The sequence below is a fragment of the Aquarana catesbeiana genome, linkage group LG02 (genome assembly GCF_042186555.1).
Source record: "Aquarana catesbeiana isolate 2022-GZ linkage group LG02, ASM4218655v1, whole genome shotgun sequence".
NCBI lineage: Eukaryota > Metazoa > Chordata > Amphibia > Anura > Ranidae > Aquarana > Aquarana catesbeiana.
Window position 1 is genome coordinate 704,432,108 of NC_133325.1, and position 22,617 is coordinate 704,454,724.

Below are 22,617 nucleotides of genomic sequence, written 5' to 3' on the forward strand. Positions count from 1 at the left end.
ATGCATATCACCACTGGGCGATCAGGGGGCTACACCTTTATTAGGTAATAAACGGCGGGTGCCCTGACACTATAAAAAATAAACTAACTAACCAGCTTCACCCGTAACGGTTATACGGTAATCAGTGGTGAAAGGGTTAACTAGGGGGCAATCAAGGGGTTAAAACATTTATTAGGTAGTATATGGGGGTCCCCGACGCTATAAAACGCTGATGGCGAACCTAAATATTTACCTCCCTAACTAGCGTCACCAGCGACACTAATACAGCGATCAGAAAAATGATCGCTTAGTGACACTGGCGATGGGGGGTGATCAAGGGGTTAAAACTTTATTAGGGGGGTATCCTAGACCTAAAGAGGGCTAATACTAACTGCCCTACCACACTAACTGTCACAAACTGACACCAATGCAGTAATCAGAAAAAAAAAAAAAACTGCTTGGTGTCAGTGTGACGGGGGGGGGGGGGGAGGGGTGTAAAGGGGGGGTGTATTGTGTGCCTGGCATGTTCTACTGTGATGTGTTGTGTTTTACACTCACATTGCAGTCTCCTCTCCTCGGCGCCGTAACGGCAAAATGCAGAGCCGAGGAGAGTTGACATCATTTCCTCTGCCTCTGTGTACTATACAGAGGCAGGGGAATGATCTCATTGGCTGGGAGCGATCACAAGAGGGGGGCCACGAATGGATGGCCTCCCCCTCATCTCTGAACGCTCCCGGTCAGAAGCCGACTGCCTCGGGCACCGGGGGGGTCCAATCGGACCCCCCGCCCGCGGCAAGCAATCACGTACCAGGTACGTGATTTTGCCTGCCCGTGCCATTCTGCCGCAGTATATCTGCGTTAGGCGGTCAGCAAGTGGTTAAGCTTTTTTCATTCATATAATAAAAAAATAAAAAACCCAGTGGTGATCAAATGCCACCAAAAAAAAAATCTCTATTTGTGCAAAAAAAATTATATAAAGTGATGCATGACCGCGCAATTGCCAGTTTAAGTACCACAGTGCTGAATTGCAAAAAATGTCCTGGTCATGAAGGGGGTAAAAACCCTCCGGTGGTCAAGTGGTTAAAGCAGTGAACCTGAGCACACAACATGTGTGTTGCCTGCTGCACTGAGAAGCCATTCAGTGTGTTGCAGTGTGGCCAATTCACCTCTCCGCAGCAGCACATACTTACCTTTCCTTTACCTTTCTGCTGCTCTGTTCAGCCCGCAGGAGTAAAGAACAGGCCTGGTACTATCTGGTTTGGAAGAGCACATGACCCATACCTTGTGACCGTGCAGGGCCATTTACCAAGCACCAGCGCTGTCACATGGGGTAACATGCGGTCACACAACCCTACGCAAGCAACGACTTAAAGCGGAGTTCCACCCAAAAATGGAACTTCTGCTTTAAGGGAAGGTGACCCCCTATCCTGCCACATTTGGCATGTCATTTTTTTTGGGGGGGGAGCGTAAACCCTGTTTTTAGAGGGTTCCGGGTCCCACTTCCGGGGCTCCGCGGGAGGAAGTGGGAAGGAAGGTTTTAAGAAATGTTGTTCTTAATGGGTCAATTTGATTCTCATTTTTGTCCACATGTGGAGAGCTGAAGATATATATATACATACATATATGTATGACTGTTCTTGTAAAGTTTAGTTAGGCTTCATTCGCTGCAAGTCTTTAAACCTCTTAGTGATGCACAACCTCATTGATCACCGACAACACACAGGAATGAGCACAAGCAAAGTTAATATTTGCATATAACATAGGCTGCCTACTGTGTATGTATGTATATATATATATATATACATATATAATTTAATTTTTTTTTTAAATCTTTATTTTCGATTTTACAGTATAACAGAACATAAAGTAGTGGAACTTAGGTGAATACGAATTTCAAACCTCACATAACAAGGTCCAACACAATCATGTCTACAAATAGCCGGTAGGAGAATATGACCGCTGGCATATTACATCCAATATTTACTGTATATCTTTTGACCTACTGATCATAATAATCGTGCTGTCTAGTCTTGGATAAGGGATTTTTTTTCGTTTCTGTGCCCCCTTTTGCAAGAATAACTTTTACTTTTTGTCCTGGTTAATGATGCGCAGCACACTAAAATGATACACTTAGGTTGGGTTCACACTAAACACGGATGCGGCTTACAGCAGGGGGTCCGGTGCGTCCCCGTTTCAGGGATGAAGCGGGCCTGAATTCAGACCTGAAACGAAGCCAAAGACGCACAGGACTCCTGTGCAATTTACTTCGCAGCAGCTCCAGAGATGTGTGAACCAGCTCCATTGAGAGTCGGTCACAATCTCCTGACATGCGAATTGCGAATTGGATGTGGAGAAACACGCATCCAATTCACACTAGTGTGAACCCAGCCTTAGGGAGTGATCTAATTTGGGGTTTCAGTAATTTGACCACAAGCACTGTGAAGAATTCCATGAATTTTAGGAACTCCAAAAAAAAAAAAAGAGTACTGGCCATGGCTGCCGAAAAGATAAAAAAAAGCTGACCTTTAGGCAAATATAAAAAAACATATTAATGCAGCTATGTAATCAATAATACACCATTAAATATATTTTTAAATGCAAGTAGTGTAAGTATCTGAAGTGCTTTGGTATCAGCCTCTTGCAGTTGAATAGGTTGGGTAGAATGAAGTTTGCCACTAAACTGAGGACACCTAGTGGCAGAAAAAAAGTACCGCAGGAGAAATCTCTGGACTAAAGGAGAAGTACAGCTAAGCTCGTTTGGCTGTACTTCGCCTGTGGATCACAGGGGTGCAGTTCGTTCTGCACTCCTGTGACCCATTTTCAGCATACAGTGGGCTAAAGCCCACCGTCAGCTGATGTCACAGAGCCAGTCCAGGCTGGGCAAAAATCACAAGCATATAGTTGGGATCTACCCAGATGTCTGGATAGGAACCTGGCTCAGCCTCTCAGCAAGCCACTGAGAGCCTGAGCCAGCCACTTAGAGTTGCCACATCATTTCTTTAATCCAGGACACATATGAATTACACAGGTTCTGAGGCTGATTTAATGCAGATAAGGCACCAAGTAAGTTTAATTACCACCTTAATCAGCCACAAAACCTGTGTAATTGATGTGTGTCCTGGATTAAAGGGATGATGTGGCAACCCTACAGCCACTCCCACCTCCGCCACAGCTCAGCGCTTTAGTGAGTATGGGGGAAGCTGAGCAGAGAGTCGGTGACTGACATCAGAGCCGAAACTAGGGGGAGCACACGCCCCAGGTGAAGCATCTAGGGGGGTGCCGCCAGCGGTTCCGTCACCCCCACTCGCACTGGGAAGCGCTGCTCTAAGGGTATCACTGTCGCCAGCTGCATAGTTTGCCAAACACCGGAGAACCAAATAGGAGAGAGACTGCACAGGCGTACTAGCACTGAATCACTCTGCTTCTCCTGCCCGCCAGTCCTATAGAAAGGCAGAGGAGGCCCTGGACTGGGTGATGCAGAGGACACCCTGGACTAGGAGGGGAGTACTCTGGAGGCCCTGGACTTGAAAAGTGGGGTTGACAAGTTCACAACATAAATAGGGACATGTATCAATTGTCGCAAGTAATGCCAAACAGGAGCAGAGAGACAGGTTGTGTGATAGATTAATTGCTTGTTTGGCTTTACTTCTCCTGTGGATCATAGCAGTGCAGATTGTTTTGCACTCCTGTGACCTGTTTTCAGCAGACAGCGGGCTATCGGCTGACTTCACAGAGCCGGTCCATGCGGGGAAATATCACAACCTTATGGTCACAACCTTATACACCGGCACCCAGCTTAGCCTGACATCTCCTCTTTCCTGCTATCTGGCCCACATGACAATTAGGCCTCATTCACATGAAGCATATGCGTCCATACCCAGTGTGATGGCCCTGTACCGCGTGGGAATGCATGGTGTTCTGTGCATCCCTGTGCAGGCAGTCCAGTCAAAGTCAATTGGGATGCAGCAGCTGCATGGACATAGTCGAATGTCAAGATTTGACACGCAGACAGTAAGGGATGCATATATCCAAACGCACAGTGTATGCATTTGTATCTGTGCTCCCACTTCTATAGGTGAAGCTACTGCATTCTAAGTACAGCATACGCTTTGTTAAAGTAGTTGTAAAGGCACAAGGTTTTTTACCTTCATGCAGCGGTGTGCAGCAGTCCCCCCAGCCCCACCTAATACTTATCTGAGCCCCTTCTCGATCCAGCGATGTCCACGAGAGCCTTGGCTCTCTGGGGACTCGCACTCCTGATTGGCTTTTGGCAGCAGCGGGAGCCATTGGCTCCTGCTGCCGTCGATCACAGCCAGTGAGCCAATCAGGAGATTGAGTTGGCAGGAGTGCGCCTGCTTGGATGCCCCCATAGCAGACTGCTTGCTGTGGGGGCACCCGGAAGGAGGGAGGGGCCAGGGGTGCCAGCGATAGACCCGAGAAAGGGAGGATCCGGGCTGCTCTGTGCACAACCATTACACAGAGCAGGTAATTATAACATGTTTGTTATTTAAAAAATAAACAAAAAACAAGACTTTAATATCACTTTAAGGTTAGCTGTGTGTAGTAAAGGATATGCAACAGAACAGTTTTATTTTATTAAAATGAGTGAACTGAGGCTTGTACTACTGTTATATACTCGCTTGTGGCTCGGTCACATATTGCCACATACCATTTTTTTGGGGGGGGGCGGTGCAAAAAAATGACCAGATGTGCTAGCTAGACCACTGACTGACAGTCACCAGCACCAGTCACGGAGCACTGAGGACTGAGTGATCAGAGGTCTTTGATTGCTCAGTTCTCAGTCTTAGACCCGTTCACACGTATGCGAATTAGATGTGCGTTTCCCTGCATCTAATTCGCATAGCAGGAGAATGTGACTGGCTCCCTATGGAGCCGGTTCACATATCTCTTGGGCGGCTGCGGAGCACACTGCACAAAAACGCTGTGCATCTTTGGCTCAGTTTCAGGGCCGAATTCAGGCATAGAATTGACCCTGATTCGTCCCTGAAATGGGGAACAGGGACGCACAGCGCTCCTGTGCGATCCGCAACGTGTTCTAGTGTGAACCCAGCCTTAGAGCCAGCTGGGGACAGATGCACCTAGGTAAGTATAATTCTTTAAAAAAATATATCCTAAACTTCTCTTTTAAAGTTGAATATTGCAGCAAAAGCTGTTTTATTATTTTGGCTTTTGATGGATAAAACATTTGTATCTTGCCATTTTAATGGTTTTTTTTCAGTTTTGAGAAACTATGCCTAGGTTATGGTTTTAATGAATATGTAATTTTAAAATAACATTAATCTATAAAGTGCTCTTTTTAGAACATACATCTGTTATATCTCTAGAGTTTAATTTTAAACCTGAACTACAGAGATCAACTTGGTCCAAAGTAAGTATACTAATATGATACCTGATTGACTTCTGTGGAATAGCAGATAGGCGCCATCTTCCAGGTGCTGTGCCAGGTGGCTGCCCTTATGCACAGTAACCACAGCGGGCCACTCATTCCACACATCCGCCATTAAGAGAATGTTCTGGTTGTACAAGGTGGAAAGGATGGCTATTAACGTTGTAGAAGACCATGACTCTCACTGTAGTAGCTTAGGCATCCACAGTGGTCAATTAGGTATCAAGCCAAGCTGACCCAGTGTAAGTATGCAAAATATATTATCGCTGAAGTTTAGTTTCAAAGCAAAACAAAAGTCACTTTTTCATTTAATTTTATTATAAATGACATTCTATTAAAACCACAAACTAAGTATGCAAAATATATCATCGCTTGAGTTCAGCTTTAACTGGCTTGTCCATGTTTAACCCTGCCTTTGTGTGGAATGCATGAAGTATGTATTTACCTTCAATATTTCATTCTTATGTTCTCAAATTCTCTACTCAGCACATATTTGTCAAGTGAGCAAAAGTCACTCTGGGACATATATAGTAGTTTAAATTAAACTTGCAGCAAAGAAATATATAACAATGCCAAAAAGCGGCATGTTTTTGATATTAGGCCATCTTGCCTAGATTAGTGTCGATGTGTGCTCAGACTGCATTCTACCATCTCTCATTTTCTTCTAAAATGTAATTTTTACGAAGAGAGCAAATCAAGCAACAATTATGACCATGGTGAATTTTTATTCTGTAAGGAAAGCTTTTCTGATCAAAAATATACTGACTAATCAAGAGTTTGATTCCATACACTTGTGGCCTGAATAATATGCCTTATAAACAGCTTGCCCTTTTTTCTTTAAGCACTTGAGATTGTTGGACTGGTGTGCTCTCAGTGCTGATATAATGCATCTTCTATTACAGGAGTCTACAAACTATGACCCGCAGGCCACGTGTGGCTCACTACATTATTTTATCAGTTAGTCTAAGGGGACCTTGCTGTAAGGGGACTGTGATTGGACTCTAAATGTATGGGGGGGGGGGGGAGCCCTGATGGAGACCCTGATTTAAAGGTGCCCTAACAGAGACGCTGATGTAAAGGGGGAATTCTGATGGGGACCATGATGTAAGTGGGGATTCTGTTGGGGATCCTGATGTAAAGGGGGATTCTGATTGGGACCCTAATACAAGGGGGATTCTGATGGGGACCCAGATGTAAGGGGGGTCGTGATGGAGACCCGGATGTATGGGTGGACTCTAATGGGAACCCATGTAAGGGGGGGGCTCTCATGAGGACCAGATGTAAGTGGGGACTCCTAAGGCAGACTCTGATGCAAAGAGGGTTCTGATGGAGACCCTGATATAAGGAGGGCCTTTGCTTTGTTTTACTGAAGTTCTCTCTCTTAAGTTCTGAATCATAACTTGCTGATTCCAAAAAGATCCAAGCAAACATATTCCTTCATTTATTTCCATCATTATACAGATTTTTTTTTTTACCTGTGAATATTTGTAAAATATATGATATAGTCCTTCTACTGAAATGTTTAGATAGTCCTGTTCTATAACACTAATGGTCAATCCCAGGCAATGAACTGCCTGGACCCCCACAGTACTGACTGCGTGGCCTGCAGTTCTGAACACCTATGTATGCTGTCAGCCATCTATCTATGATAAAAAATACATGCCAGCCTGTGGAAATGTATCAATAGACCACATCTTTTTTGGCCTCTAGTAGATGTTCCCATGGGGGAGACAAAGTCATCATATGTTCACATCAGTAGAATGGTCGTTGCAGCTCTTTGATATATGGGGAAAGTGGACTGGGATGGTTTGTTCTCTAGCAGTCTCCTATAGTGTGCTCAAGGTCTCCAATTATCTTCTGTAACTTGTCTGCATTCTCTGACCACACCTGAAGCATGTCTGTATCTCTGAACTTCTCCTGCAGTGTGTGTGAACAGTCTTCAACAGTGCAGTGGTGTCCAACTCAAAATGGCTCAAGGGACACATTTGTGTCTAAAATTAGTGTCTAAAATAGGCTTAAGTTTTTTTACCTAAATGCATTCTCTGCATTAATTTAAAAAACATTCTGTGACTAAGATCCACCCCAGCCCCCACTAAATACTTACCTGAGCTCAATCTCGATCCAGCACTGTACTTGAGGGCAGTGGATCTCTCCCTCCTCACAGAAAACAGAGGCAGCAGCGAGAGCCATTGGCTCCTGATGCTGTAAATCAAATCCTGTGAGGCAGGAACTGGGGGGGCAGAGCTGAGCCATGCTGTGTGTACCTATGGATACAGGCAGTGCGGCTCGGGATTGAGCCTGAATGAGTGCCCCCATAGGAAGCGCCCCTATTGGGGCACTCGTCAAAGAGAAAAATGCAAGGGGAACTGCTGGGGGAAACCCCAGAAAAGGAGGTTCAGGATTGCTCTGTGCAAAACCATTGCACAGAGCAGGCACAGTAAGTACAACATATTTTTTTTGTTTGTTTTTTAAAGAATGTTTAGAATCGCTTTAATAGCAAATTAGAAGTACACTTTGACCTTTGTTGGTGAATTTACATAGGTATCAAAAGTGGTTATACAAGGAAAAATTAGGCCTGTAGCAGACAGCACTTTACATGGAGTCCTATCCTGTATCACCAGTACCGGGACAGGTTTGTTTAGCACCCAGGGCAAGGATGCAAAACTGCTCCCCCCCTGTTAATGCATACCATAGAATGGATTTACTGCCCGGTGCCCATTCTTTGTCCCCTTGCCCTGCTGTGCCCAGGGCAGCTCTCCCTCCTGCCCACCCCTTATCCCGGCCCTGTGTATCACTTCTAGTGAGGATATGTATACCTTGATTGCATCACAAAACATAACACACGAGAGACAAATAGAAGAATTTGTTTACAGCTGACCTCCAGGCTCCAGGAAGATATAAAATACTCAAATTAATGCAGCTCTGTGTTCAATAATACATCATTAAAAGTAAATGCTTAAAAGTAAGTAATCTAAATCCCTGAATTTGACTTGGTATCAGCCTCTTGCAGTCCCCTGTACAGTATAGTACAGCTCAGACAGCAGCACTGCACTGCTCATATACTATTAAGAATCATGCTGACAGTAGATACAAGCAGAGTGACAGAGAGATGAGGGAGGTGCCAGACCTGTATGGGTTACTTTACTGCAGTAGAAAAAAATTAGGTCTCCTGCCCTGCCATGGGGGCTGTGCTGTACTATACTGTTTAAACCTCAGAACAGGATGGATGGAAAAATAAATCCTTCATCAGATAGAATTGATCCCATTTATGAATTTCATCTCTGAAATTCGTTTTCCTAACGTTCAGCGTTAATACCAGAACCCAGCCATTCTGAGCCCACAGGCAGTTCTGTAGTAGGCAAAAAAACATTTAGGAGAGTAGATGAGTCACCCTTGGCAAAGGAAATTCCAGCTGTAATGTTTTGAACGCAAAAAACAAATTCAATTTTTCAGAAGTTAGGTATGGATTTGTAGTCAGGACCAATATGCGTGGAAAATATGTTACGTTATCATTTTGGATCTCTGTGCAAAAATAACATAAGTGAAATGTACATATGGAGTGTTACTCTCCACCGCACTGTACTATTATATCTGTAAATGGGTGACATCACCTGTTCACACTGAAAAAAACAAGCTTGCTAGAATTGTAAAATAGATCACGTGTCATGTTTATATTGGAGAGTGTTCCTGGAACTGTACAAATAACATGGGGTTTATAAATTTCAGGAGAAACTGTAAAAGAAATACTATTGCAATTTTCATTTTATTGTAGTGTTGTGATTTGTATAGGATTACGTGCAGTACATCCAGTAATCCATGCTGTACTAAAAACCATTAGCACTGTATAATTAGGTTATGAGAAGATGGAATTATATACAGTGGGGACAGAAAGTATTCAGACCCCCTTAAATTTTTGTTAAAATCATTTAAGTTCATTTTTTTCCTCATTAATGTACACACAGCACCACATATTGACAGAAAAACACAGAATTGTTGACATTTTTGCATATTTATTAAAAAAAGAAAACCTGAAATATCACATGGTCCTAAGTATTCAGACCCTTTGCTCAGTATTTAGTAGAAGCACTAATCTAGCCATGAGTCTTTTTGGGAAAGATGCAACAAGTTTTTCACACCTGGATTTGGGGATCCTCTGCCATTCCTCCTTGCAGATCCTCTCCAGTTCTGTCAGGTTGGATGGTAAACATTGGTGGACAGCCATTTTTAGGTCTCTCCAGAGATGCTCAATTGGGTTTAAGTCGGGTCTCTGGCTGGGCCATTCAAGAACAGTCATGGAGTTTTTGTGAAGCCACTCCTTTGTTATTTTAGCTGTGTGCTTAGGGTCATTGTCTTGTTGGAAGGTAAACCTTCAGTCCAGTCTGAGTTCCTGAGCACTCTGGAGAAGGTTTTCATCCAGGATATCTCTGTACTTGGCCATATTCACCTTTCTCTCGATTGCAACCAGTCGTCCTGTCCCTGCAGCTGAAAAACACCCCCACAGCATGATGTTGCCACCACCATGCTTTACTGTTGGGACTGTATTGGACAGGTGATGAGCAGTGCCTGGTTTTCTCTACACATACCACTTAGAATTAAGGCCAAAAAGTTCTATCTTGGTCTCATCACACCAAAGAATCTTATTTCTCACCATCTTGGAGTCCTTCGGATGTTTTTTAGCAAACTCCATGCAGGCTTTCATGTGTCTTGCACTGAGGAGAGGCTACCGTTGGGCCACTCTGCCATAAAGCCCCGACTGGTGGGGGGCTGCAGTGATGGTTGACTTTCTACAACTTTCTCCCATCTCCCAACTGCATCTCTGGAGCTCAGCCACAGTGATCTTTGGGTTCTTCTTTACCTCTCTCACCAAGGCTTTTCTCCCCCGATTGCTCAGTTTGGCCGGACGGCTCTAGGAAGGGTTCTGGTCATCTCAAACGTCTTCCATTTAAGGATTATGGAAGCCACTGTGCTCTTAGGAACCTTAAGTGCAGCAGAAATTTTTTTGTAACCTTGGCCAGATCTGTGCCTTGCCACAATTCTGTCTCTGAGCTCTTCAGGCAGTTCCTTTGACCTCATGATTCTCATTTGCTCTGACATGCACTGTGAGCTGTAAGGTCTTTTATAGACAGGTGTGTGGCTTTCCTAATCAAGTCCAATCAATATAATCAGACACAGCTGGACTCAAATTAAGGTGTGGAACCATCTCAAGGATGATCAGAAGAAATGGACAGCACCTGGGTTAAATATATGAGTGTCACAGCAAAGGGTCTGAATACTTAGGACCATGTGGTATTTCAGTTTTCTTTTTTAATAAATCTGCAAAAATGTCAACAATTCTGTGTTTTTCTGTCAATATGGGGTGCTGTGTGTACATTAATGAGGAAAAAAATGAACTTAAATGATTTTAGCAAATGGCTGAAATATAACAAAGAGTGAAAAATTTAAGGGGGTCTGAATACTTTCCATCCCCACTGTATATTATTAATTGAAGTCTGTTGTTTGATGATTACGTTCATTAATCTGTAGAGATTAATCAGATTTCAGCTTGTTAGTGTAGTGCAGAGACAGAGGCCTAAAAATAATTTTTATGTAGCGCTATCCCCATCGCTGAGTAGATGGGTCCTCTGTTCTGTGCCTCGAACTTCCCAAGGGCCTCAGCCCTCTGACACACCAAGTAAATAATTCTCATTACCCACCAATAGTGCTATAGCAAATGCAGAAACCAAACCAGTTAATAAAGGTAATCTTAATGTATTATTACTTGATTACATCCAACATGCTGGTAGGTTAATTGGCTTCTGTCTAAAATTGGCTCTAGTATATGAATGTGAGTTGTGGACCTTGGATTGTGGGCTCCTTGAGGGTAGGGACCGATGTGAGTGTGCGATGTATGTGTGGAGCGCTGCGTAAATTGATGATGCTATATGGGTACCTTAAATAAATAATAATATAATAAATGAGCATCTTAATGAGACACAATGTACAGGGATAGGGACAATTGTGGACACGCACCCACACTCACTCAAGTTGAACTGGATGGACTGGTGTCTTTATTTAACCTTGCTAACTATGTAACTATGTAACTATGATAGAGTTGATAATCAAGCAAATACAAGTAAGTTAACAATTATTATAACACAGTTCAGCATAAAGGATGGCTAACCATGAGGGCTAGATATAAAGGGACATACACCACCCAGACCAGCATAAACAGTATCGATGTCATACAAAAATGCAACGGTGGGCAGCAGTGAGATTTTATCTAACAATACCTGAGCTATACTGCTAATGTGAAATAGTGATAGTGATTATAGGTCTAAACTAGCTGAGTAAGCACAGTTAAATTTGAGTCAACATCAACAAAGATAGAGGAATATAAGGGGAAACCTGTAAGGTGAATGTTAGGGGCAGTCCTTTAAGTTAGCCTTTTGCCGGCTTATGTGAGGGACCTTTTAATTGAGAATTGGTGCACTTATGATAGCTCTTCAATGCTGTGAGCAGTTAGATAAGAACAGGTGCAGGTGAGTTCAGTGCACAGTGGATAATGATTCAATATGACCACAGTCCTGAGTTGATAGTGGTGCAGTATGGGCTTAAGTGCAACAGAGTACCAGATTGCTATGGGTAAATGCATGGATGCTATGGTTCCCTGCTCTCAGGGGCTTATCTACTGCTAATGGTACATGGTGGGCCGGCGGCCCTCTCAGCAACTCCCCGATGTGAGGATAGGATCTTATGATAAAAGGGGCCCCTTTAGTCTGGCTCTGTTGTAGCTGTAACTTGAACGGCAGGAACAGAGGGTCTGGCAAATGCTTTGGTCTCTCAGGGGCAGCCCCACAAGGTGGTTCGGATGAACAGTGTCGCTGATCCCAATGATCTACTTTCTAACCTATGCTTTCTTGGGCTGCCTCTTTTCCCCTGCTCGCTCCAACTGGTCTGGATGCCTGGATTCCCATAGCACTCAGGCTTTCCCAGGTGTTTCAATAAAAACTCTCTCAGGCTTCTGCTCACGCAGGGCCTTGTGCGACCTGTAGTTCAGAAAGCTTGTTGTGTCCATACATAGTTGCTGCCTCAAACTACAACTCCCAGGGCTCCAAGCATGCCACGTTAAGATCTATGAGGTCATTGTAAAGAGTGTGTGCACCCCTGTTCCATCATAGCTGCTGGTTCCAGTATCCTGGTTCTGTCTATCCACCTACAAGGTGATTAATGTGGCCAGTCTCTGGGTGGAGACCAGACCTGATTAAAGCCAGCCAAGCCTGCAGTTTCATGCTTGTGATAGCGTGTGTAATACGTACAAGCGCTCTGTCTGTACTGCTCTGCTGTAAAGAGTGTGTGCGCCCCTGTTCCATCATAGCTGCTGGTTCCAGTATCCTGGTTCTGTCTATCCACCTGCAAGGTGATTAATGTGGCCAGTCTCTGGGTGGAGACCAAACCTGATTAAAGCCAGCCAAGCCTGCAGTTTCATGCTTGTGATAGCGTGTGTAATACGTACAAGCGCTCTGTCTGTACTGCTCTGCTGTTTGGATCCCCCCTATTTATGACCTCAGATTGGATATTGGCTACTCTCAGGACACTGCCTGCCTTTTGACTATGGATTGACCCAGATTCTGAACCTTGTCTGCCTTGTGTCTGTACTGTCATTGAACCACTCTGCCTATCTGCCAACCGCAAGTACCCATTTGCTTTGCTCAGTTCGGGCCTGCCCCAACGTGGTGGCCAGGCACTATAGCATTATGTATAAGTCCTGGAGACAACTGAGTACCGGTAGGCCTGCTTGCCTTATGGGAGAGGGGGCTTCTATAGGTGAAGGACACAGAAGCTAGTTATAGTGTCTGACCACCTGCATGAGGGGTAAGCATGACACTCGCTGAACCCGGATCTCCCTCTGCTGACCAGAGGAGAGTTGTATAGTTTGACATTAGCAACACATAAGGGGAAGGGTAAATAAAGAGCAGTGTCTCCTTCTCCATATTATGGTAGTTCAATCATCTGGCTACATTTAGGTCCCAGGGAACCCCTGCAAAAATCAATTTATTGGGGGTCAATGGGAAAAGTGCTCCTTAAACTGGCAATCATTGGGAGGAAAGCTCCCCTTATAGACAGTAAAAAACATCATTGGTGTTATATTGCTGGCTCTGCCATGTAGCATTGGGTCTGGAATTAGGCAGGCACCATCAGTCAGCCACAGCTCAAGAAACCCCTAGCAACCTTTTGAGAAACCTTAGGGTTTCCCAGGAGTGCTTTCCCTGGAGTGCTGCAAGCATGAGACCAGGTTTGACCTGAATTAAAGATGGATAAAGAGACTCTGTCATGGTGAGACTGTGATATAATATGTGGCTCTGATGTATAGGGGGGACTCTGATGTAAAGGAGCTCTGATATGATGGGAGGACCTCTGATGTGAAGGGGGGCTACTGATGTGAAATTATTTTCATTGAGAAGTGCATTTTTCCAGGTTTCCCACAGATAAGCAACATTACATGTGTTTGACTGATTTTGTGATTGATTTTAACCACTTCCCGCCCAGCCAATAGCAGATTGATGGCCGGGCAGTTGCTTTCCCATCGTGACTGGACATCATATGACGTTCTGTCACGATGTGCAGATCACAGGGCCACGTAGCAGTTAAATCTGTCACCAACTGTGTCCACCTCGCTGCCGGTACCATGTTGCTGTGGCTCTGAGGAAGAGAGTTCTCCCTCATAACGTGTAAGCCGTTTGCAATGTCATCTGGTTCCTCCAAATATCTGGTCCAGCTTGCAGGCGTCTAGAGATACTGCTTGCAATTGCTGGAGTATCGATAAGCCTTGTTTGTGAGTATAATTCTTGTTATATTTTATAAATAAATTTTATCTTTGGTAATGCATAAGGTCGGTGCGCCCTCCTTTTCTTTTTGTAAGGTACCATGTGACCGCCTTGATGAATTACAGCAGGTCCCCCAAAAAGGGGTCATTTGGGGAGTATTTCTACTGTCCTGGCATTTTAGGGCATCAAGAAATAAAGTATTCCATAAGTAGGATTGATCAATTTTCAGATATGCTTTCTTTATAAGGCAAACAAAAAAAAGTAATGATATGTCAAAACTGTTCCCTATTACAGCTCTAGGGTTCATTTATATACTGTATTTATGTAATATATATATATAAATATATATAGCGAGTTTCTTAATTTTTTTCACCTCTTTAATTATATATTTTTTCGCATTCTCATGTAGGCCAGCTGCACAGCAGGAATAATATTCAGCAGTTTGGACAAAATAGTGCACTACCAGGACATTTGTAACAATAGGTTTATTTAACATAGGTTGTAAATACCCCAGGCAATATTTTCCAATCTCTGTCACTTTAGCTGGGCAACTTGGTTTGCATGTAAATGTGGAGACAAATGTAAAACAAAATTGTATGTATATGATTAAAGAAAGTAAGTGGTTCTAAGACCCCTTTCACAGCTCACAGACACCCTGCTGATCGGAGCAGAGTGGGGCGGATGACACATCTGTTGTCCGCTCAGTTTCTGCATTGTGGTCATAGACAGAGCCTGCTCTGCTGTATGGGCAGCTGGAAGTAAACAGACTCTGCTGTCCGTTTACACCAAAGTACCTCCGATCTGTGCCACCTAATCGGAAGAGGATGGAGCCCCCTTCCATTTTTTATTTTCGCAGACCCGATCGGACCTGGAGGTAGGCGAGTGTAAACAGACACAAGTCCGTTTTAATGGACAGAATTTTCCAAGGAGCAATCGGCAAACTATGTGACTGTCCCAGGAAATTGTGGTCAGTACTAGAAACAGTCATAAAGCCATAAAAACTTTATTTGCTTCTTAACCCGGATAACAAAGCCAGCCCTTTTCAAAAACACACTGCAAACCATGGCTACATCTAGCAGCCGTTTAACTTGATTCTGTTTCTGTCTTTTGAACCTGTAGGGAATAACGCAGAGTGAGCTAGAATACAAAATCAGATCTGCGGCCAACCTGGAAGAGCTTCTCCGTATAACTCACCCCAGAGAGTTGAAGCTGTGGAGGTGTCGGTCAAAGCTGAAATCCTACATTAGCACTGACGCCAGATCTGGTCCTCATCGCTCCACCCGATTTGCTGCAGCTTTCTATGATATTGAAATACTAAAAGGTAATGAGCAATAACATAAGGTAAATGTTGCCCTTAAAGTGGAACTCCAGCCAAAACATTTTTAGAGTACTAAATTCACATACAGTTCATTAGGTATTAAAAAGACACAAAACGCTTTATTAGTCATGGTAAAATATTTTTTTTATACTTTGAAAATGTGTGCATTCTCATCAATTCATCCCTGTCATGCAGCTGCTGTTTTTTCTGGCTGATTACAAAAGTGAAAGAACATTACTCTCTGGGGACCCTTTAGAAGTGCTTGTTCCAGGGAGAGGTTTGGCCATTGAAAGGTGTAGACTTTAGCTATGTAGTCTGTCCATTAGTTGCTTGCATAGGTGTGTGCAACCTATTGCATTAAAGTGTGCACCCCAAAGCTCAAACACACACTACCGATCACTCATGCTCATTTAGAGGGGGAAGGGTCCGCAGAATTACATATTTACCGGCCCCTTCCTAAAATATCCCGACAGCAACATCTGGCGGGAGAGGAGAGGAGGGAAGCCGGCGTCATTTTGAGCGAAAAGAGGGGGGAACCAGGGCAGTAGGGGGAATATGTGCTGGACAGAGTGATTGGGGTGTGCCCGGGCACACCCGACACACCCTGTGCGCACGCCTATGGTTGCTTGATTGAGTTCTATCAGAACTGCTTCTGGAACAGCAACTGCACAGCACAGCTAAATTCTGCACAATCCAGTGGCTAGCAAGGATGAACATGCTCATCTATTGGAATGCCAAGAATGTATTCTTCTACTCTGGGACATCACTATTCAATACACTGTGCTATCAGTGCATGCAAATGGGTGGCTACAAAGGGAGATATTGAGAGAGCAGAATTAACTAAAACTGAACTGAAATTAACTAAATACACAGATGAAATACATATTAACTGTTAATTGAGCTGTTAACATCAAAAAGGCTTAGCATTTCTTTCAATCCAATGCAGAGATTCATATAGTTCTGCCACAGAGCACTGCTGTGACTGGCAGGACAAGAGGCCTAATTATTTTCTACTACCATTAAGTAAAACATACAAGTCTTGTCCCTTCCCTCAGCCTGTAACTGGGTAGTGAAAGGAGAAGCAGCAGACTGATGAGCTCATCTCTCGGTCACTATGCCCTATCAACATGTCCCATGTTGGCATATAAGCAGGGCAGTACAACTTACTGGCTCCTTGTGCTGCTTCTCCCTCTACCAGTCTGAGCTCTACTATACAGAGACTGCAAGAAGTTTATATCTGGTCAAATTCAGGCGCTTACACTGCTTGCCTTAAAAAATACATTGAAAGTGGAACTTTACTCATAACAACTTGATAAAAAATAATGTTCTTTAGCAAGGAACATACATTCCACATTAATAGTTATGCTACCAAAATTAGTGTGTGCTGTAAATTGTCTCCAGCATTGCCCCTGTTTCTTCTTGCCGGAGGCTGCCATTTTGCTGAATCCCCGAGTCCCTGTGCAGCAGTAAATCTATAGGCTGCAGATCGGCCTCTAGTGGCTCTGATTTTCGCCACAATGCCAAAAATGGAGAGCAACTGAGCATGTGCAGAGCAGGGTGAGACAGTGTATTACTGGTTTTTAAACAGTATAGACACTTATGTTTTAATGTTTTACATAGCTTTATATAAAAAGGGGCAAGCATCTATCAGGATTTTTGTTTTCTGACTAAACTTCCACTTTAATGATGTTTTAGTGAATACAGAACTCTATTAATTTGTATCTTCTATACCTGTCTTGAGTTCAGATTTAACACATTTCATTCCAAAGTAAACATGTAGCTGTTAGAAATTTAGAGTTTTTAACATTATTTTAAATGATAAAAGTTTCTGAACTATATATGAAATGTATATAATTGTTATAATGTAATGATGTTAGTTTTTGAAGGTTACTGTATATCTCTGGCTGAGGACAGAGAAGCCATCTTGCTATGTATGTATTTCTATTTTAGAAATACTGTGTCAGGATGTTGGGTGGAGTTATGTATCTTACTATAGATCAAACCATATATGCAAGAATGGGTGTTACTCTTATATTTCTTCCTTTCTTGGGAGACGCAGAAAAGCTGACCTCCGCTTTACAAATAGTATAAGAATATATGGTTCTAAATGGTTAGTTAGGAAGAGAGAGGGAAGGAACCCTACACTATGGAGGACATAACATCTGTCATCTCTTTCTCCTTCTGATGTCTGAAACCATACCATATCTTACCATATGTCACTATGTAAGTTCTGTCTTGCTTATCTTTGTGAAGAATAAAGAACGTTTTTCTAAGAGTTGTACGAGCTAAGGATTCTCCAGTTGTCCTGAAAAGAATTTCATACAGTAGTCACAGAAGCATATATCAAAAGTGATGTTTCAGTTAGAAGTAAACTGCACTGGGTTGGATTACACACTGGTGTTCCATACCTCCTGGTACCTCCAGCAATGAGATCCTCCATGCTATACTTCCACTGGTAGTCTCTACACGTGCTCCAACATAGAATATAATCCAATTGGGCTACAGCAGATATGTAGACATGGGGATTCACAGATCTCTCTCCTAAAGCCTCTAAGGGATAACAGGTGTCATTGGGGTTCCCCAATATCTGCCGAAATTGAATTACCACTTTTACGGCCTGAGTTGACAGACTTCCGGTTTATGTTGATGGCCTTAGTTTGACAACAGTTTTAAACATTTCTGAGATTATTTAAAATTAATTGGCATATGCATTTGACCTGCAGATGACCTTCTTATGACCTAGATTTGACCTGCTTTAAGTTGGTTTTGCATCCTCATTGACTTGTATGGGAGTGCAAAATCCATTTGGCATGATTAAAAGCCCATTAACACAGGCCCTTAGGCCCCTTTCAGATGGGCAGACTCTGCCAGCAGATCAGCCTGCTCAGCAGGGAATCTGCCTGCTGATCCTACTCAGCAGGCAAATGACAGGCCCTGTCCGTTTCCATCCGACTGTCATCCGATCTGGCAGACGGATGGGGAACAGATCCTTCATCCGTCTGTTTTAGGATCAGGATAGGATCAGATTGGATGTCGGCGGGTGTCAACGGGCACATGTCCATTGACATCCACAGCTTCATAGATGGCAGTGGATGGTCCGATTGGGTCCGCCTAAAAAGCTGATAGGCAGACCAGATCGATCCGCCCATGTGAAAGGAGCCTTAGCTGGATGGACCTGTTAATTAATGCTCCTTTTTCATGTGCTGTATGTGCATATCTAACTTTGCAATGTTCTTCTGATCAGCTGAGTTTTTAAATATTGTAAGTTTTTATTTTACAAGGCTCGTGGAGACAACATTCATGCAATTTCATCCACATTAGAGATCCGAGTAGCCTCGGTAGAGATTTAGTGTGTGCGTGTTCTGCAGACATCTGTAAAAATGTAGAAATTGTAAAAATAGAGCAGTAAAAGGTATTCAAATTATAAAAGCTTCATCTGAAGCTCTTGTGCAGACTGGTTGCACATGCAGTACTATAAGAGAAAGACATTACTTGACACTTATGTATTCATGAATTAGTGTACTATGAAAGTGTATTCATACCTCTTGAAATTTTCCACATTTTGTCATGTTACAACCAAAAACGTAAATGTAATTTATTGGGATTTTTTGTGACAGACCAACACAAAGTGGCACATAATTGTAAAGTGGAAGGAAAATGATAAATGGTTTTCAACGTTTTTTACAAATAAATATCTGAAAAGTGTGGCGTGCATTTGTATTCAGCCCCCTTTACTCTGATACCCCTAACTAAAATCTAGTGGAAACAACTGCCTTCAGAATTCACCTATTTAGTAAATATAGGCCACCTGTGTGTAATTTAATCCCAGGATAAATACAGCTGTTCTGTGAAGCCCTCAGAGATTTGTTAGAGAACCTTAGTGAATAAACAGCATCATGAAGGCCAAGGAACACACCAAACAGGTCAGGGATAAAGTTGTGGAGAAGTTTAAAGCAGGGTTAGGTTATAAAAAAAATTCCAAGTTTTGAACATCTCACGGAGCACTGTTCAATCCATCATCCGAAAATGGAAAGAGTATGGCACAACTGCAAACCTTCCAAGACATGGATGTCCACCTAAACTGACAGGCTGGACAAGGGGAGCATTAATCAGAGAATCAGCCACGAGGCCCATGGTAACTCTGGATGACCTGCAGAGATCCACAGCTCAGGTGGGAAAATCTGTCCACAACTATCAGTCATGCACTCCACAAATCTGGCCTTTATGGAAGAGTGGAAAGAAGAAAACCACTGTTAAAAAAAGCCATAAGAAGTCCCATTTGCAGCTTGTGAGAAGCCTTGTGGGGGACACAGCAAACATTTGGAAGAAGCTGCTCTCGTCAGATGAGACCAAAATTGAACTTTTTGGCCTTAAAGCAAAAAGCTATGTAATACCAGAAAAATAACACTGCACATCACCCTGCACACCAGTCTCACAGTGAAACATGGTGGTGGCAGCACCATGGTGTGGAGATGCTTTTCTTTAGCAGGGACAGGGAAGCTGGTCAGAGTTGATGGGAAGATGGATGGAGCCAAATGCAAGGTAATCTTAAAAGAAAACCTGTTAGGAGTCTGCAAAAGACTTGAGACTTGGGGGGTTTCACCTTCCAGCAGGACAACTACCCTAAACATACAGCCAGAGCTACAATGGAATAGTTTAGATCAAAGCAAATTCATGTGTTAGAATGGCCCACTCAAAGTCCAGACCTAAATCCAAATGAGAATCTGTGGCAAGACTTGAAAAATGCTGTTCACAGACACTCTCCATCCAATCTAACAGAGCTTGAGCTTTTTTGCAAAGAAGAATGGGCAAAAATTTGACTCTCTAGATGTGCAAAGCTGGTAGAGACATACACAAAAAGACTTGCAGCTGTAATTGCAGCGAAAGGTGGTTCTACAAAGTATTGACTCAGGAGGGCTGAATACAAATGCAAGTCACACTTTTCACATATTTATTTGTAAAAAATTTGTAAAACATTTATCACTTTCCTTCCACTTTACAATTATGTGCCACTTTGTGTTGGTCTATCACATAAAATTCCAATAAAATACATTTACATTTTTGTCTGTAACATGCCAAAATATGGAAAATGTCAAGGGGTATGAATACTTTTTCAAGGCACTGTATGCGTGTGTAGTTATAATAGCACATATGCATTGTCTTTCACATGTTGATTAATATATTAGCTGCAGTTAGTGAAGTTTGTACATATGCAAAAATCAATATTTTCTCTTATAGGTCACAAAGGTTAAACTTTTTTTTGCAGCCATGCCTCCTTAAATGTAGCTTCTGGCCAAGTCTGGAGTTGGGAGAGGATGTATGTGGTAGGGTGCTTCTACGCCATAGGGCTCCAAACCTTCTAAACAAAGGGCCAGTTTATTGTCCTTCAGACTTTAGGGGGCCGGACTGTGGCCAGTGGGAGTGGAATTTTTCCTGGCATCAGTGGGAGTAAACTTCACCACATTTAGTATAAGTTGGAGGAATAGTGCCCCATCGTTGGTATCATTGGGAGTAATAGTGCCCTATTGTTGGTGTCAATGGAAGAAATGGTGCCCCATTGTTGAAGTCAGTTGGCAGAATAGTGACTTGTACCAGTGGGAGATTAGTGACCCACAGGCAGGATAAAGACGAGCAAAGGACAGCATCCGGCCCCTGGGTGGCAGTTTGGAGACCACTGTTCTACACTATCTCCTCATAAGCCTAGGATGGTTTTATACCACACACCTAGGAGGCATGCTCTTGACACCGTAAGCTTCCATGAAGTAGGTTAAATGAGGCTGGGTGTCTCTGAACCTAGAAGAGGAGCAGTGGCCAGTGCCGAAAGGAAATGCAGAGTGCATTGCTGAAGCAGTGGGGATGGATGGTTCTCAATGATGCTGAAAATGGTGCTGTATAGTGAAGTAGTCACTGCTTAGGGCTTCTTATGGCATGGCCACAGACGGCATGCTCTTGCCACCCTGGGTTGAATGAGGCTGGGTGTCTATAAATCTAGATGAGAACCTGTGGCCACGACTGTAGGAAGATGTGAAGCCAGTGCTTTACTGGAGCAGTGGTGAAGAATGGTTCTCGATGCAGAGAATGGTGTAATGAATTGGTTGCTGTTTTCTATACCCTTCTCCTGTAAGTCCAGGGTGACTTGATGATGCACCCCGGGGCAGTCCGGAGCTAAATTTTGGTTTATAGCTAATGATGTTTATCAGTGTTTTCTTGTAATCTATGTTAATTATTAGTAAGTATTTTATATTTTCATTAAAAGTAAATATGATAAATATGCTTTAAATCTTCTATTTAGTATAGAAAAATTATATGTACATTAGCACACTTTCCTAAGTGCTGTAAATGTTTTAAACCTAGATTCTAGGAATGACAACAATAATATTTATTAATAGCCTAAATGCTGGTATCTGGAAAGCATGTGCTTTGATAAAAGAAGTGTGCAGTGATGGTTAATAAATAAACTGGTATTTACCAAAATGTGCAAGAATCTAAACAATCCGAATTTAAGCATGAGAAGCCCAAAGTGTCTGATCATTAACAGTGTGAGAATGCTTTTGATCTGCATGGCCATGGGAATGACTGTCTCCTTGATAAACATGTGTATGGAATGTAAAACAACATAGTTAAGAAAATAGCATCTATTTAAAAAACATCCCAGGGCCCGAGCTGTACTGAAGTTCGATTCCAAAACTTTATGAAAGGGTTAGTCTACCCAAACTAACATTGCGTTATGCTGGAAAACAGGGCAGACCCCAACAGACAATAAAGCAGAGACAATTGTAGCGATTTCCCTCGCAGGAGCCGCTGAGGATGGTGGGTCCTCTGTTCTGCCATGACTCGTTTAACTGCTCGATCCCCTCTGACACACTAGGTCATTGACCAAAAGCCGTTTACACCTGCGGGACTTAACAGTTAGTAAGCTAACACTATATAATAATACACAGTACGTAAAGTGGTTGTAAAGGAAAAAAAATTATTTAAAAAAAATAACAAACATATTATACTTACCTGCTCTGTGCAGCAGTTTTACACAGAGCAGCCCCAATCTTCCTCTTCTCGGGTCCACCGCCAGCACTCTGGGACCCTCCCCCTTGCCGAGTGCCCCTATAAGA

The 22,617-nt window shown here is 43.0% G+C and overlaps 1 protein-coding gene across 1 annotated transcript in view; it reads left to right on the forward strand.

Annotated features, from left to right (window-relative positions):
- VEGFD (vascular endothelial growth factor D) overlaps positions 1–22,617 on the forward strand; it is an 82,075-nt gene that overhangs the window by 19,601 nt on the left and 39,857 nt on the right. The window contains exon 2 of the mRNA XM_073616943.1: positions 15,310–15,511. Coding sequence (XP_073473044.1) covers positions 15,310–15,511 — 202 coding nt within the window. The remainder of the gene's footprint in view (positions 1–15,309; positions 15,512–22,617) is intronic.